This window comes from Natrix helvetica (assembly GCF_964273705.1).
Source record: "Natrix helvetica genome assembly, chromosome: 1".
Classification (NCBI taxonomy): domain Eukaryota; kingdom Metazoa; phylum Chordata; class Lepidosauria; order Squamata; family Natricidae; genus Natrix; species Natrix helvetica.
The window spans coordinates 204,390,469-204,407,454 of NC_138548.1; the positions used below are offsets into that span (position 1 = coordinate 204,390,469).

The window sequence follows — 16,986 nt, forward strand, 5'->3', positions numbered from 1 at the left end:
TGTGTGTTTGTGTGTGTGTGTTTGTGTATGTAAGGGGGGCATGGACCATTCGGTGCTGTAAAAGCAGCGGTGGCGGGGAAAGCCTCCCAGCTGGCAAAACAGAAATTTTCGCCCGTTCAGTGGGCGTGGGTATGTGGGGGGGCATGTGACTGAGTGGGCGTGTGCATGAGTGATGCCAAGTTGGCCACGCCCACTCAGTCACATGCCCCCAACCTGCCCCTCACTAAACCGGTAGTAAAAAGTTTTGAAATCTACCCCTGTTACACAGGTATCTCCTGCCACAGAAAAGATTGGTAGCCAGTTCAGTTATGAGTAATAACTGTAAGATGAAAAAGGAAATAAATAAATGATGAAACAGGGAAGGACATCCAGTAATGCACAATCCTCATTTTATTGAAGCAATTTTTGAAGAGTTAAAAAAAAAAGCAAGCTACTTTCCTATTTTCCACCCAGAAATCATCATCTGTATGCAAAGAAAGCCATTCTTTTAAACATGTGAGGTACAAGCATAGAATCAAGTTGTTAAATTTTGCTTATGTGAGAGGTAGCATCATTTTCATCACAGGAGGGGAAAAAGAAATGGAGGATCAACAGTCTCAGAGGTTGCAGCCCCGAGTCCTTTCAGACAGATTTCTATCTTTGCATTTGTTTTTCCAGCCAACCCTAGAAGTAAGGATGAGAAGATTGTTTTCCTTTCTACCTCACACACATGCTTATTTTTTTCCTGCTATAACTCTGCTTCAAGAGAGTCAGGAAGTTTCAAGGTGAGCTAGTTTTTTCAATAAATCCCCTTTCCCCTTTGTTAAAATGAAAGGAAAATAATTGTTTTAGCTAAAATAGCCCTGAGTTTCTATTTCTCATAATAAAGCCTACATACCACTGATGCCCAATAGATACATTGGACTCCAGTCTCCAACATAAACTTGCCAGAGTCCATGTTAGCAAGGGCTAAAGACACTTAAACTCCAAAGTATTGGGTGAGCACCAGAGGGGTCATAAAATCCTGTACAAAATCTTAGAGTGCTTTAGAAGGGCACACCGTGAGCAATTATTGCTATGTAGATAACTCTAATTGTTGACCACACAATATCTTTATAATTTGCTTTTAAATGCTGATTGCTGGTTTAACAGTTTCCTATATAATAATCTGCTGCTGCAGCCCCTTTCCTACCCATCCTATAATTGGAAGCGTCACAAATTATAGCTCCTTGCTTGTCTCACTACTAGGTTCTTTATGGATCCAGTTCTTGGATCCGTTGGAGCTCATTTGTTGAGATCAGAATCTTTTGGTAAAAGGCCGTTTACCAAATTCTTTTCCTGCCTGTCCCAACTGGGTGCTAAATCTTGATAGTGAACCTGTGTTTGAAAAGATCTATATATAGCTGACAGGCGCAAAACTGGATAAGGGATATTTGGAACATTTCGCTTTTTTGCTTTTCTAATGAAATAGGTGTCAGCCCTTGGTAGTAGATCATGTCAGGAAGCAAACACTACAAGGATTATGGGAATCTATACTACTTCATTGTCATAGACTACAATAATAAGAAGAGAATTTTAAAAGTTTCTCTCTCCCATCTCACACACAAACAGGATCAAAGTGGGGGCATTTTCAATCTCTTTCAGATGCTTCCTTCTTTCCCAGGACTGAGTTATCATTCTTTTCTCATCAACTTTTCTCTTAATAGTTCTCCTAATATCAAGATTATATCTCTTCTACCCTACATATCTTACCACTGCAAGGTTTATTGCAGCCATCATTTGTACGGCCCTGGTAATTGTTGCACCACCAATGGCTGTTTATCTGGAATATCCCATAGTCGTGACTGCCATTCCTGTTTGGCCGCCCCACTTGTCGCGTGCCAAAGCTGCTCTCATGAATAGTCACTGTGTTCAGAGAAATAGAATAGAAACAGCTAAAGAAATCCCTATCAGATTTCAGCTCAGTTTCCAGTATAGAAGTTAAAATTAGTTCCTTCATTTCCCATTTCACCTTCTTTTTATTCTAGGAGTTCTATTCTATTCTCCTGTTTGTTCTAGATATTCATTAGATTTTGGAAATAGGAGCAGGAGATACTATAACACTTATTTACGTCCCACCTTCATCGCATCCAATAAAATCCTCTCTCCAGCAGCCTGCAATCTTGGGGACTTTCCATGCTCCTCTCAATTCACAAAGGAAGTTACCATGAGGAAATTCAGTGGGCCTTTTTTCAATTGTCACATCCTGTCTTTTGTCAGGATTTTTTTCCAACATTGATATTTTTTTTGAGAGTTCTCCTTCCCTCAAAATAGCTCCCTTCATCATACCATATTAGCATATACTATATACATATACATATACATATTAGCATATACTAGCAGACGAGATCTCAGAACCACTGAATTATATCTTTCAGAGATCCTGGAACACCGGGGAACTACCAGAGGACTTGAAAAGAGCTGATGTGGTTCCCATCTTCAAAAAAGGGAAAAAATTAGATCCAGGAAACTACAGACCTATCAGCCTAACCTCAATACCAGGAAAGATTCTGGAAAAAATAATCAAGCAACGAATTTGCGAACACCTAGAAGCAAACAAAGTAATAGCCAAAAGCCAACATGGATTTGTCAAAAACAGATCATGCCAGACTAATCTTATTGCATTCTTTGATAATGTGACAAAATTAGTGGACCAGAGGAATGCCGTTGATATAGTTTACTTGGACTTCAGTAAGGTTTTTGATAAGGTAGACCATAACCTACTACTAGATAAAGTAGAAGAATGTGGGTTAGACAGCATCACCACCAGATGGATTGGTAACTGGCTGACCAACCGCACTCAACGTGTAGTTCTCAATGGAACTGCATCTACATGGAGGGAAGTATGTAGTGGAGTACCCCAAGGCTCTGTTTTAGGCCCAGTACTCTTCAACATCTTCATCAATGATTTGGATGAGGGAATAAATGGGGAACTCATCAAATTTGCAGATGATACCAAGCTGGCAGGAATAGCCAACACTCCAGAAGATAGGCTTAAGATACAGAAGGATCTTGACAAACTTGAACATTGGGCACTATCTAATAAAATGAAATTCAATGGTGAAAAGAGTAAGGTTCTACATTTAGGCAACAAAAACGGAATGCACAGGTACAGTATAGGTGATACCTTACTCAGTAGTAGTAACTGTGAAAGGGATCTTGGAGTCCTAGTGGACAACCATTTAAATATGAGCCAGCAGTGTGCAGCAGCTGCCAAAAAAGCCAACACAGTTCTAGGCTGCATCAACAGAGGGATAGAATCAAGATCATGTGAAGTGTTAATACCACTTTATAATGCCTTGGTAAGGCCACACTTGGAATACTGCATTCAGTTCTGGTCGCCACGATGTAAAAAAGATGTGGAGACTCTAGAAAGAGTGCAGAGAAGAGCAACAAAGATGATTAGGGGACTGGAGACTAAAACATATGAAGAACGGTTGCAGGAACTGGGTATGTTTAGCTTAAGAGAAAGAAGGACTAGGGGAGACATGATAGCATTATTCCAATATCTCAGAGGTTGCCACAAAGAAGAGGGAGTCAAACTATTCTCCAAAGCACCTGAGGGTAGAACAAGAAGCAATGGGTGGAAACTAATCAAGGAGAGAAGCAACTTAGAACTGAGGAGAAATTTCCTGACAGTGAGAACAATTAATCAGTGGAACAGATTGCCTCCAGAAGTTGTGAATGCCCCAACACTGGAAGTCTTTAAGAAGATGTTGGATAGCTATTTGTCTGAAACGGTATAGGGTTTCCTGCCTAGGCAGGGGGTTGGACTAGAAGACCTCCAAGGTCCCTTCCAATTCTACTATTGTATTGTATTGTATTAAAGATATGCAATAAATATAAACCCAGGTTGTGGCCACAAATACCTTGAGGTCTCTCAGCTCAAGAAGCATATTATGGAAGAGAACTGGCAAAGATAAAGAGTTGACATATTGAACTTATTGAAAAATCCTCAAGGGGAATTTCAAATCAGATAAAGAGAGCAATGAATAGCAGATGGATATAATTGTCAATGATTTCCCATTTACAGTCATCTGAAAGATTTAAAATAGATGAAAAGGCATAGTATGAAGCAAAGAGTGGCAGAATTTGAAATATAATTGTGTTTTGATGATGAACATGAACTGTAATTATAAAAATGTGCAAACCTGTTGATATTTGAAGCAGAGGAAGAACAGGTTAGAGTGGTATAATATGCAGATGATCAGTAGGAAAATATGTGGTTAAAGTTGTTGTATTTACCGTACATTATGTTATGAGCTAAAAGAGAATTTTTATAAAAGGATGTCTCATTGGTACATAAGGCCAGAAAAAAAATATCTAGAATGTATGTAAAGTCTCTTCAAATGCACATTGGGAATATGAACAACACGAGGGGACATTTTATCATGTTGGTGATCATGTAAAAAAACTAAAAATATTTGGTTTCAAAGGTATAGTTTGATACAGATGGTTTTATATATCAATAGTCTATGGGAGCCAGGACCTTCCCTTACATGATTATTGGATAAACAGTTAGACAAAAAAGCCATGGAAGATGATTTCAGTATATCAATGTTTCTCAACTTTGGCATCTTGAAGGTGTATGGACTTCAGCTCCCTGAAGTCCCCAGCCAGCTGGGGAAACCCATTATTTATTATTATTTAGTGGATTTCTATGCCTCCCATCTGATTAATACAACATCTCTGAGTAGCTTACACTATAATAAAAGTTAAAAAGTACAAAATCAATTAGTATACAATAAAAAGATAAAAATTAAAAGTACAAACCTGGCCATGAGAATCCTCTCTATCCCATCAGCCACCACCCCCATTTGGTGAACCCTCTTGGTAATATTATTTATATTTATTGGTGACTGAAAGCTTCTTATGGAAGTTTTGCATAAAAATAAAAAAGGAACATGATTTATGATTCTGGTGATTAAATAGTATAGATTATGGAAAAAGAGTATTGTGTCATTTTAGAAAGTAAAAATATATTACTTTTATAACATTTTTCTTCATTTTGTTTTTCCTCAACTTTTTTCTTTTGTTGTATTTTTGTCCTCTTTGCTTTATGTCTCTTTTTCCTTACTTTACATTAGTTTGCATCTTCTTGTTTAATACTTTTAATAAAAATCATATACAAAAAAGGAAACAAATTGCATTTCCCTAGTGCAGTAAACCACTGCAGAAACAGCATAGTGGAGAATGGGGTGTTTTAGGAGACTGAATATAAATCAAGTAGTCTTCTATTTAATTATAATAGCAATAGCACTTAAATTTATATACCGCTTTACAGTGCTTTTACAGCCCTCTCTAAGCGGTTTACAGAGTCAGCATATTGCCCCCAACAATTTGGGTCCTCATTTTACCCACCTCGTGTGGATGGAACCTTGAGCCTGGTGAGATTTGAACTGCCAACTTGCAGACAGGTGGCAGAAGTAACCTGCAGTACTGCACTCTGACCACCGCACCACCATGGTTCATTGTTTGCAGAACAGCTAGTTTGGAATAATGACTAAAGCACCAAACTAGAAACCAGGACATCGTGAGTTCTGGTCCCACCTTAGGCAAGAAGCCAGCTGGGTGACTTTGGGTCAGTCTTCCTCTGAATTGTTAACTGATGCACTGAATAGACTAAACAGGTGGGTTTTGAGCTTCTTACGGAGGAGCGGAGGTCCGTGGTTGTTCTAATATCAGGGGGAAGGTCTTTCCAGAGGGTCGGGCCAATCACAGCATGTTTGGAACAGCATAAATCACAATAATTTTGCCTGTATTATTTAATCTGCGAATGTTGCTGTCTTGTTTGGATACAATTGGGAGAAACAGGCCCACAAGTCAGAAATTTGACAATGTCATGAAATGAAGCAGCAAGCAGTTTACTGCACGTAAAAAATGGTACTTCCTTTCAAGAATGGGTGGCTAGTAGGTAGGCACACCCAGGAATACATTTCTCCAATTTTTATTCCCTCCAACCTGAACCACAAATCCCTCCCTTCAGCCCCCTTTGACAAAGGCCACAGGGTTGCAGTCTTCTCAGAATGCCTGTTTCTCCGTGAATTTCCCCATACTTAATCTGTTTCCCCACCTTTTGTCCAGTTCCCCTTTTCCCAGACTACCTTTTGTCCCTTTTTTATTTCTTAACCTATATTAACTATTTCCTTACAATCCTTGCAGCATAAGCATAATAAATTGAGGCAAGCAGTTAATTAATCTCTTCGCTATATACCAGACCAGTGATGGCGAACCTATGGCACGCGTGCCACAGGTGGCACGCGGAGCCATTTGTCAGGGCACGCGAGGCGCTGCCCTGTCAGCTGGCCATCATGCATGCGCACGCTGGCCAGCTGAGTTCACCTTTTTTAAAGCCATTTTTCACCCTCCCCAGGCTCCGGAGGCTTCAGGGACCGTCCGGAGGCTTCCCTGAAGCCTTCGGAATGCTTAAAACAACCCTCCGAGCTTCAGGGACCGTCCGAACGTTTCCCTGACATCTTCGGAGCGCTTAAAACCACCCTCTGAACAAACCGGACGTCACTTCCGGTTTGCTCGGAAGGTGGTTTTAAGCGTTCCGAAGGCTTCAGGGACCATCCAGAGGCTTCCCTGATGCCGTCGGAGCACTTAAAATGACCCTCCGAGCAACCCAGAAGTCACTTCCAGTTTGCTTGGAGATCCTTTTGAGCGCTCCGAAGGCTTCAGGGAAGCCTCCGGACGGTCCCTGAAGCCTCCGGAGGGCCTCCGGGGGGGCGGGGGAGGCTCTTTTTGCCCTCCCCAGGCTCCTATAAAGCCTCTGGAGCCTGGGGAGGGCGAAAAAAGCATGTAAAAATGGGGGGTTGCGCATTGCATTATGGGTGTGGCACGCCCGCACACGATCCCCCTGCGCTCCCCCCGCTTGTGGCACGCGAGCCAAAAAAGGTTCGCCATCGCTGTACTAGACCCTGTGTGGTTAAAACTGTTAACTAATGTGCTTACCCAAGCTGACTCGCTTATCAGAATAGCAGACCTTTCCTGTTTTCCAGTCTTGAACCTTTTACCTTTAATGTCCCAATTTCCTACTGAACTTTTAAATCCATATCTCTCAAAGATTGCTTTCTTTGCAAAAATGACACTATCTCCATCAATTTCTTACACTCTGGTGTCTGCCAGGACGATGGATCCTAGTAAGATGGCCACCAGATTCTAAATTCAGACATCAGTTATACTGTACTGCAAAAACCAAGCCTTAATACTGTATAACTGGAGGTGCATTGTAGATATTGTCTGACCTTGACTGCCAATTTAGAATTTTCATGTAAAAATTTCAAGATAGTTTACTAATATTGTATGAAGAGATTCATCAGGCTCTCTATTACGTGACACCAAATTTTGAACCAGTGATTTATTTGGTTAGACAATTCTCCCCTGCCATAGGAAAGATTAATAGCCAGTTCAGTTATGTGAGAATAATGAATGATGAAATAAAAATGACAAAATGCAGAATATTCATTTTATTGAACATTTTCAAGCGATATCTGAAGAGTTTAAAAGAGTTTTGAAATCATCATTTGTATGCAAAGAAGCTTGTTTTACCAACTTGTGGGGTACACGTATCGAATCGAAGTATGAAAGATTGGTTATACGGTATAAGAGGTAGCATCATTTTCATTTCAGGAGGAGGAAGAGAAATGCGGAAGAGAAGTACAGGATTATTCATCTCAGAGCTGGCAGTCACTAGTCCATTGTGAGAGACCTCTTCCTTTGCAGTGGTTCCTCCAGCCACCCCTAGGAGTAAGAATAGTGCATGTCTTTCCAAACCACAGGCACAGTTGTTTGATTGTTTATGCAAATCTACTTCAAGAATAACAGAATGTGGGAAACAACAGAATTGGAAGGGACTTTGGAAGTCTTCTAGTCCAACTCCCTGCTCAAGCAGGAGACAGGAATTTCCAGGCTAGCAGCAACTATATTTCATTCATCTTTCCTCTTTATTGATTGATAAAATTCATTTGCTGGTTTGTCAATGAATTCCTTTCCACCAGGCTAAAATCCAACACTTTTTTTGTTTGAGCTAAAATAGTCCTAACTTTCTATTTGTCACAATAAAGCCCGAATGCCAGTAATGCCCAAGAGATTCTTTGGTTCCCACATATCCTAGGTAGGGTCTACACTACCTAGAGCTAAAGGGAGTTCAAGTCCAAAGTCTTTGGTGAACACCAGAGGGCTCACAAAATCCTCCCCCATATCATAGAATCCCTCAGAGGGGCACACAACAAATTAACTTTTAAAGGATTCTATTTTTGACCACATAATACGATTGCTGTTTGGCTCTAGAAGTGCAGTTTATCAGTTTTCCATCTAACCATTTGCTGCTGCAGCCCCTTTTCCTATTCAACCTATGATTGGAGGCTTAACAAATGATTTCTCCCTGTTTCTCTCGCTGCTTTATTTATCTACCAGTTCTCTGATCCTGTGGAGCTCCTCGACAGGACCAGAGTCCTGGTGTTTAAAAGGCCATCTGCCAAATTCTTCTGCTACCTGCCCCAACTCAGTACCAACCAAACCCCAATGCTGAACCTGTAATAAAAGATTTCAAAACAAGTGAGAAGCATAATAGTATGCTTATGGCGCGCAATTTGGGCGTCCTCCTTGATGCTCGGCTGTCCATGGATGACCATGTGGCAGCCATGGCAATGGGGGTGTTCCACCAGGTTCGCCTGGTGCGCCAATTGCACCCCCTATTGGACCGGGATGCCTTGCGCACAGTCACTCATGCGCTGGTGACGTCTCGCCTGGACTACTGTAACGCTCTCTACATGGGGCTTCCCTTGAAATGCACTCGTAGACTACAGTTGGTCCAGAACGCGGCCGCGCGGGTAATTATGGGGAGTACAAGGTACTCCCATGTGACACCTTTCCTGCGCGAGCTGCACTGGCTCCCTGTGGTCTACTGGGTGCGTTTCAAGGTCTTGATAACGATCTTTAAAGCGCTCCATGGCTCAGGACCTAGCTACTTGCGGGATCGTATCCTGCCCCATACATCCCTGCGACCAATTCGCTCGCACAGAGAGGGACTCCTCCAGGTGCCATCCACCAGACAATGTCGGGGGCGGCGTCTAGGAGTAGAGCCTTCTCTGTTGCGGGCCGAGCCCTGTGGAATGACCTTCCCCCGGATATTAGGACTACCTCTGACCTCCGCGCCTTCCGGATAAAGCTCAAGATGCACCTATTTCAAGTAGCTGGCCTGGCTCAACTGGTGACGTCTCGCCTGGACTACTGTAACGCTCTCTACATGGGGCTTCCCTTGAAATGCACTCGTAGACTACAGTTGGTCCAGAACGCGGCCGCGCGGGTAATTATGGGGAGTACAAGGTACTCCCATGTGACACCTTTCCTGCGCGAGCTGCACTGGCTCCCTGTGGTCTACTGGGTGCGTTTCAAGGTCTTGATAACGATCTTTAAAGCGCTCCATGGCTCAGGACCTAGCTACTTGCGGGATCGTATCCTGCCCCATACATCCCTGCGACCAATTCGCTCGCACAGAGAGGGACTCCTCCAGGTGCCATCCACCAGACAATGTCAGGGGCGGCGTCTAGGAGTAGAGCCTTCTCTGTTGCGGGCCGAGCCCTGTGGAATGACCTTCCCCCGGATATTAGGACTACCTCTGACCTCCGCGCCTTCCGGATAAAGCTCAAGATGCACCTATTTCAAGTAGCTGGCCTGGCTCAACCATAGTTCGTTCATACTGCTCCTGACGGGTTTTTTAATTTTTGTGACTTTTAGACTTTTATTAGGGGATTTTAAACTATGTTTTAACTGTCTTTTCTTATCTTCATACCTCCTCCATGTACACGTGTTCATTTATTCTGTTTGTGTATTGTCCATACTGTTTTTTATGTGTTTTATTGTACGCCGCCCCGAGTCCTTCGGGAGAGTGTGCGGCTAAGAAATAAATTTATTATTATTATTATTATTATTACAAAAGTGGATAACGAATGGGAAATTATTGGGAAGAAATTAATCAGCTGTAATAGGTATAAACAAACCCCTCTAATAACGTATGTGCCAGTCTACTTTTAAACCTGAGTTTAAAAGACAGTAAAGCTCATATTCTAATGCATCCAGAATGCAAATGTAGCAAGAAAAATACAAATTGCCATATTGTATTTTACCATTGAGACTAAAAGTTGTATACTAATTTAAAGAAAGATAATTAGCTTTCAAGACAGTTCAATTGCTACATTACAAGAGGAAGATGTTAATGAAAGATTGACTTACCAGGCATCCATCCCTTGGGGATCACGGACAATTCTCTTAGCACAAACAATATCATCTGTGATGTCATCATTTATGAAAGCTGCCAGGAAAGACAAATTGGAATATGTTCCAACACAGATGTTTCAAACAAGATTTCCAAAGACTTGCATAACATTACTATTTAAAGCAGATTCTTACCCATGTGGCATTTAACTTGTAGGGCTTCAATAGTTATTATGTAATGCATCAACGTTTTTACCAGTGTAACCAACTGTTTATGCAGCTGTTGTAGAGAATGAATCCCATTTTTCATCCTCTAACTGTGTAGAGTAACAAGTCTGAAAAGTGTAGAGCACTGGGAACCTGTTTCCCCCCTGGAGCTGAATATCCAAGGTCCCTTCCAACTCTTAATACTGTTATTCTGCTTTTTTGCACTCTTGGAAAGGAGTGAGAGAAAAATTGTCTCACCAGGGTCCAAGAACCAGATTTCTCTGACAAAGGGCAGAGAGCACCGAATCAGATTCCTTGCTAGTTGGAGTTCGAGTGCTGAAATTGCTGCCTTTAACTTGTCCCTCTGGGCAAGACATTGACTAATGTTGTGGTGGGTGGTGTGGAGGCACAAAGTGAGATATGTCTGTGTGAAGGAAGTTAAAGGATTTGTGACAATTTGGGAAATGGAGTACAAAGTGGAGGAGCAGATTGAGGAAGGATAAGAGGCCAAAAGAAAATATGGTGGCTAGATCCTGTCACAGATAAGCCAAGTAGGAACTTGAAACTATTTTGAAAGACAGGGGGATTTAAAGCCAAACTTCACGAAGCACTGGACAAAACTGAGCAAGTACAAAGAGCAATAAAGGAGAGGAAGGGCTAAAACTCCTCTTCAAAGGTTTCACCTGACTTATTGAGGACTTTTTCTTTTCTTTTCCAACGTAATAGCCCTTGGTAGTAGGTCAGATCAGGAAAGAAACAGATTGCAGGAATACTACATCATAACAGCAACAGCAACAATAACAGAATTTTCACTTCCGGTTCCGGTGGCCGACAGTGACGGGCAAGCTCTGCTCGCCCCCCGCATCCCCGGTGGGCTTCCCACTCCTTGGGGGGCACAGGACGCTCCGTAGAGGCATCCTGCCGAAGGGGCGGCACTGCGGGGGATCCCTGGATCGGCAGTGGCTGGCGGGGGGCCCCCCGCCTCGCTCCAGGCACCGGGGAGCACGATGGGGAGACGCTCCGGCATCTTCGCTACGATGCTGATTGGAGAAAAAGAGAATAGAAGGATGCGGCTGCTGTGCGGTGAGGCGTGAACTTCCTCCATTCCTTTTAACAACTCTAATAACATTAACAAAAAAAGTCAGTTGCTTGAACTTTACTTTCGGCTTGAATCGGAGAGGCGCGGCTGGAGGGAGGGGGATTCCCCCCCTTCCTTGGACAGGCGGCTGGAAACGATTTAGCTCTTAGCCCCAGGGGAAGGAGGAGGAGGGGGAGACCCAACCAATGATGTCACGCCCCCACTAAGTGATTTTTCGGATTTAAACCTTAAAACAATGATGATCTGGAAACTTTGAACATTGAACTTTGAAAACTTTATTTGTTGCCTCTAAACCCGAAGCTGGCAGGACAAGATGGCGCACTTCCATTGTCTTTATGAAATGTGAAATCTGACTCCACCTTTAAAACCTCAGGCTTCCGGTCTTTGTCTCCGTGCTACTCAGACAAATCTCTTGTTGATTGCTACTTTTTGATCTCCCTGGAGTGAAAAACTCTGCTCTATTGCCAGGGCTAGTGGAAACAAAAACTCTCTTCTGCCTGGACCTCCTGTCTCCTGGACTCTCCTGGCTGTCCTGCCTTTCTGATTAACCATTCTCTATACTGACTGAACTCTTTATTCTACAAAGAATGTCACCTAAAAAACCACCTCCTGGAAAGCCTGGCTTTGCTGCCTCTTCCCCGACATCTGCAACCTCCAGTCCTAGTACACAATCAATGATAATAGCCTTGATGCAACCTAAACCTATGGAGATGGAGTTTCAACAAATGTTTCAGCAACTCCTGCAGGGACAAGAGGAAATAAAGAAACAACTGCAGGAGATGAAAGAAGAAATTAAAGAGAACCAGGCCAAAATTAATAAGAACTCACAGAGATTGGACCTTTTGGAGGGTGGGGCGGCTGAGATGAGGGAGGGGATGGAAGGGATGCAGAAGGGAAACAAAGACACCCAGCAGATGAAAATAGAGTTTGAGAGAATGTCTTTTTATCTTAGATTTCAAAATGTGATAGAGACAGATGATGAAAACATAAGGGACATCATGACAAACATTTTGGCTGACTACATCCAGAAAGAGAAGCAACAGATGGGGTGGGAAATAGACCTGGTTTATAGAGTAAACTCAGCCTACGCTAGAATACACAATGTTCCCAGGGAGGTACACATTAAATTCCTCAGAAAAAGCACAAGAGATGAAATTCTCAGTGCACAAAGGGGGCAAGCCCTGACATACAAAGATAAGGAGATAACCATTCTGAAACAGACCCCCAAGAAAGTAAGAGAAAAAAGAAAAAGTTATTCGCAATTAGCGAATAAATTATACCAGAAGGGGGTGTGGTTTAGATGGTTGATGCTTGAAGGCATGCTAATATTCTGGGAGGAGACAAGAGTTAGAATTAATACACCCATAGAGGCACAGGCCTTTATGGAAAAAAATAAACTACTCCTAGAAAAACCTGATGATTCTTCACCAGACATACAGGACACGGGAGGGGCCGGAGCCCTGCCGGCGGGGGGAAATGGGGCAACACCGAGAAAGCTCAGATCACAAAAATGAGTAAGAAAATTCACCTGACATAAACTGATCGAAATTACCAATTGAATTTATATGCTGACTATATGCTACTACTTAATAATGAATTATATGTAAATGTATACTATGAGTATGGAGGGGGGGGCGCACCTACCGCACATTGCAGTTGCCAAAATTTGTAACCTTTCCCCTACCTTTTTCCTTTGCAAAATACTAAAAAAACCAATAAAACTTTGTTTAAAAAAAACAAAACCAATAACAGAATTTTGAAAGCTTGTCAAAACTTCTTCCTCCAGACTCTTATACCAAACAGAATCCAGAGTCATTTTCGCTTTTGGATGTTTCTTTCTTTCCAGGGACTGAGTTGTCATTCTTTTCTCATCCACTTTGTCTTAACTGTTCTCCTAACAACTCTTGTATTCCTTAATCAAGGCAATTTCTTCTCTACACTGGGTGTCTTACCACTGCAAGGCTTATTACAGCCGTTAGCTGTAGGGCCCTGGTTATTGTTGCACCAATAGCTGCTGTTTATCTGGAAAATCCCATAGTCACGACTGCCATCCGTGTTTGGTGGTCCTATAACTCGGCTGTTGTATCCGTTCTCATGATAAGCCATGCACATCCCTGGAAGAAAGCAAATGGGGAAAGGAGTATAAAAGGCTTGTGTTATAGATGAAAAGCTATCCTGGTTTCTTACACAGAATATTTAACTATCTTCAATCATTCTTCCCCCAACCAAGGAAGTACCAAGTACCAATCCCACTTGAAAACCTGGACCAGGCTAACACAGAGAGATAGAAAGAGTAAACTCACAGTCACCCAATCTGTAGCCTCTATATCCATCCAAGGCATCTCTTTTCAGAATTGAAGCCAGTTCACATCTTTGAAATTTTTTGGCTTCATTGGCTGCAATGAGGAGGAAGAGGAGCGCTAGGGCCTTCATTGCCGCAGCTTCTCAGAGGAGGAGGTCTGACTTCTCCAGTTCGGCTCCTGGATTTTATAGTCACGGCTTGTGAAAGTGGAAACTCAGGAGAGATTGATAACAAAGTATGTAGCAATCGTAAATCCCAAACATGAAGCAATAACGGATCAGAAGGACAATAACGAATCAGTTGAGGACAAAGAGGAAGAAAAAACTATTTTTAACGGTCATTTTTAATTTCGTAAGAAGCCAAACCAATTTAAAAAAGATGAGTGAGAAAAGCATTTTTAGCTCCCCGAGAGATCATGGGTCAAACGGAATGAGGTGCCAAAAATGAACAAGTAATGGTTACAACTGCATGATTGAAGCCCTATCATTTTTTATGTATTTTGCATGCGACATATGTGAAAAAGGAAGAGGGATTTTATTCAGTGGTGGGATTCAAATAATTTAACAACCGGTTCTCTGCCCTAATGGTTTTCTCCAACAACCAGTTCACCAAACTGCTTAGAAAGTGGTGCAAACTGGCTGAATCCCACCAAGACTTTTATTGTGCAGTGATTGCTGCCTTCTTCATATTTTTGGATCCCCGTCCCAAAGACTTTCCTCTCTCTCATTTGGTTGAGTTTTCTGTTTGGTTGTTTCAATTCAACTCTAGTTTCAGTGTGTATCATCTGCTCTGCTGTAAAAATGATTGGTGACCAGTTCAATTATATAGGAATAATGAAATATCAAAAAGAAATAAATGAAGCATGAGAAAGGGCAGGGCATAATGCACAAAACTCATTTTATTGAAGATTTTAAAACGCAAAGACTTTCCCTCTTTTCCACCCATAAACCATTTAGAAATCATCATTTTTGTGCAAAGAAACTCATTGTTCCCAATATGTGGAGTGCAAGAATAAAATCAAACTGGTCGATGTGGTTATATAAGGAATAATATCATTTCTAAATGGTCTAAGCACACTCCTGTTCTGCTGTTGCGCCAAACAGACAATGAAGTGGATATTGAAAACCTTCTTAAAACTAAGGGTGTTAGTGCAGGGTGAAGTGTGAGGTCTCCCCAGCCATTTGGGACGGGACAAAATAATATTTTTATGATTGTAAGAAAATTGAACAGAGCTTTTTATTCATTGGGTGGACTGGATGAATTCTTTCTGGGAAGGAAGTTCCTCATTTCGCATCTGTCTTGCAAACCTGGAGCTAGCGAAGGTGGAGAAAAAGATTGAGAAAACTCACAGTTGGCCAAATTTTAGCAATAATATCCATCCAGGCCACTTCGCTTCAGATGTAAAGACAGTTCACATCTGGAATATCGATTGGCTTCACTGGCTGCAATAAGGAGGAAGAAGAGAGTCAGTCTTCATTGCGGCAGCTCCTTGGAAGATGATGTCTGATTTTTCCAGCATGGTAAGAAACTGGCTCCTTTGGAGGCATGGTAAACGGAGTATGTAGCAATAAGATTTCCTCAATCTGTGGTTATTATGGATTGACAAGAAGAGGCAGTTGAGGGCTAAAAAACTAATGAGGAAGGAAGGAGGAGCCACGCGTCGCTGCGCTACCACGGGTTTTCTGGTTACTCCAGATGACCCGTTGAATCCTGATCGTTTGGACGGTCCATTGGACCCAAGCTGTCCCGAAGAGACAGTGGGAGGTAAGGGGAAATTCCGGGGGACCCAGAGACACTCACAAAGTCTCTGGAAACCCTGGTGAAACCCCTTTTTGCCTGCGGTCAGGAGCCAGCCCCCGGGCTGCCAAAGCGGCTGACGGCTCCGTGAAGCAAGAGCAGGAGAGAGAGAAAGCATGCCGTGGTTTGGTGAGAGTATTTGAAGAAAGTTTTTCTTTTTTGCTTAAATTATACAGAGGACACTCTTAATTTGGAAGATTAAAGGAAATAGAAAATAACCGAAGACTTAGCGGCGGGTTTGAATAGAGTTAATTGAAACCATTTGGGCTTTTTGTTCTTCCCTTTTTATTTACTGGAAACCAGACGGGACTTTCATTACTGTTGTTACAATTGCGGTTGAAGCTCTCTTTATTTTTAATTCCCCCTTCCTTATTTTTTCTTTTTTTTTAAAGCAACTTTACCAGAGCCTTTTTTCTTATATACCTTTTAATGCCTGAAAGACTTTTTTTTTTTTCCTCTTTGTGCTGAGCTTAACTTTCTCTTTTAGGCAGCGCTTCGAGGGGCTAGGGACTGGATACATTTTAACACTGTTACTTTAACACTGCCATCTAGCGGACTTTGAAACATTGTTGCCAATTCCTACAGCTGGGATTATTTTGAGAAAAAGACATTTATTCAAGGTCAGGACCTGATAAGAAGCAAGGAACACAGATGTTTATTGCAGGCTGTTCCTTGTGGAGCTGTAAGGTCTGGAAACTTATCTTGGAAGACTTATAAGAGAAAACTGGAGTGACTTTGGAAATTACATCAAGTGTTTATACTATTCTCCTGGGGATGTGATGACTTTTTCCTTTTTCTAGTTGGTGCGTGTGTTGTTTGTTTCTTTTTTTTTTTTTTTCTGAAGTCCTGGAGCCTGGAAGCGCTGAACAATTTTTTCCTTCTTTTTTTTTTTCCTTTCTTTTTTTCCTTGGTCTGCAATTTTTTCTTTTTCCATTTTTTTTATTTCCCCTTTTTTTTCTTCTTGAAATAACAGAGATACAATTTTTTTTCTTTCTCTCCTCCCGCTCCATTTACTCACCCTTATTTTTCTTATACAGATTGTCTTTTTCTTTCCCTTTTCACTCACTTTCTCTTTGTACCCCTCTCCCTCTTCTACCTCTCTCTTATATCCTATATCAAACCTTGCTTTCTCCCCCTATTACTTTTATCTAACTATCATACACTCTCTTCCCCTATTTCCTCCCCCCTCCCTCTTTTCCTCTTTCTACCTTCTTTTTTTTTTCTAGTGTTAACTGCAATTGGACTGAACCACAAAACGAAGAAGAAGAGAGAGTAAAATAGCAAGATGAGTAGAAAGCCAACACCAGTGGGTTCTACAACAACAACCCCTGCCTCCTCACCGGCA

General features: G+C 41.9%; 1 protein-coding gene across 2 annotated transcripts; it reads right to left on the reverse strand.

The window, feature by feature from the left end:
• Positions 1-459: 459 nt before the first annotated feature.
• On the reverse strand, positions 460-14,085 carry LOC309385346 (lysozyme C, milk isozyme-like). Of its 2 annotated transcripts, none has more exons than XM_081939709.1 (4): positions 13,846-14,085; positions 13,495-13,656; positions 10,255-10,333; positions 460-663 (listed from the first exon to the last, which is right to left on the reverse strand). In XM_081939709.1, the coding sequence occupies exons 1-4, from the start codon at positions 13,973-13,975 to the stop codon at positions 597-599; spliced, it is 438 nt and encodes a 145-aa protein (XP_081795835.1). In that variant the 5' UTR covers positions 13,976-14,085; the 3' UTR covers positions 460-596. The 2 variants fall into 2 exon arrangements, with proteins under 2 accessions (XP_081795835.1, XP_081795834.1); XM_081939708.1 differs by lacking the exon at positions 460-663 and adding an exon at positions 7,480-7,761.
• Positions 14,086-16,986: the final 2,901 nt, after the last annotated feature.

What these genes read in the sequence shown, in the direction of transcription:
- LOC309385346 (XM_081939709.1), bottom strand. Translation starts at nt 13,975, where the DNA reads ATGAAGGCCCTAGCGCTCCTCTTCCTCCTCATTGCAGCCAATGAAGCC. An exon ending in CTGTAATAAGCCTTGCAGTG is followed by an intron (nt 10,334 to 13,494) that starts GTAAGACACCCA and finishes CTTTCCTGGCAG; the next exon opens with CTTTCATAAATGATGACATC. An exon ending in CCCCAAGGGATGGATGCCTG is followed by an intron (nt 664 to 10,254) that starts GTAAGTCAATCT and finishes CCTTACTTCTAG; the next exon opens with GGTTGGCTGGAAAAACAAAT.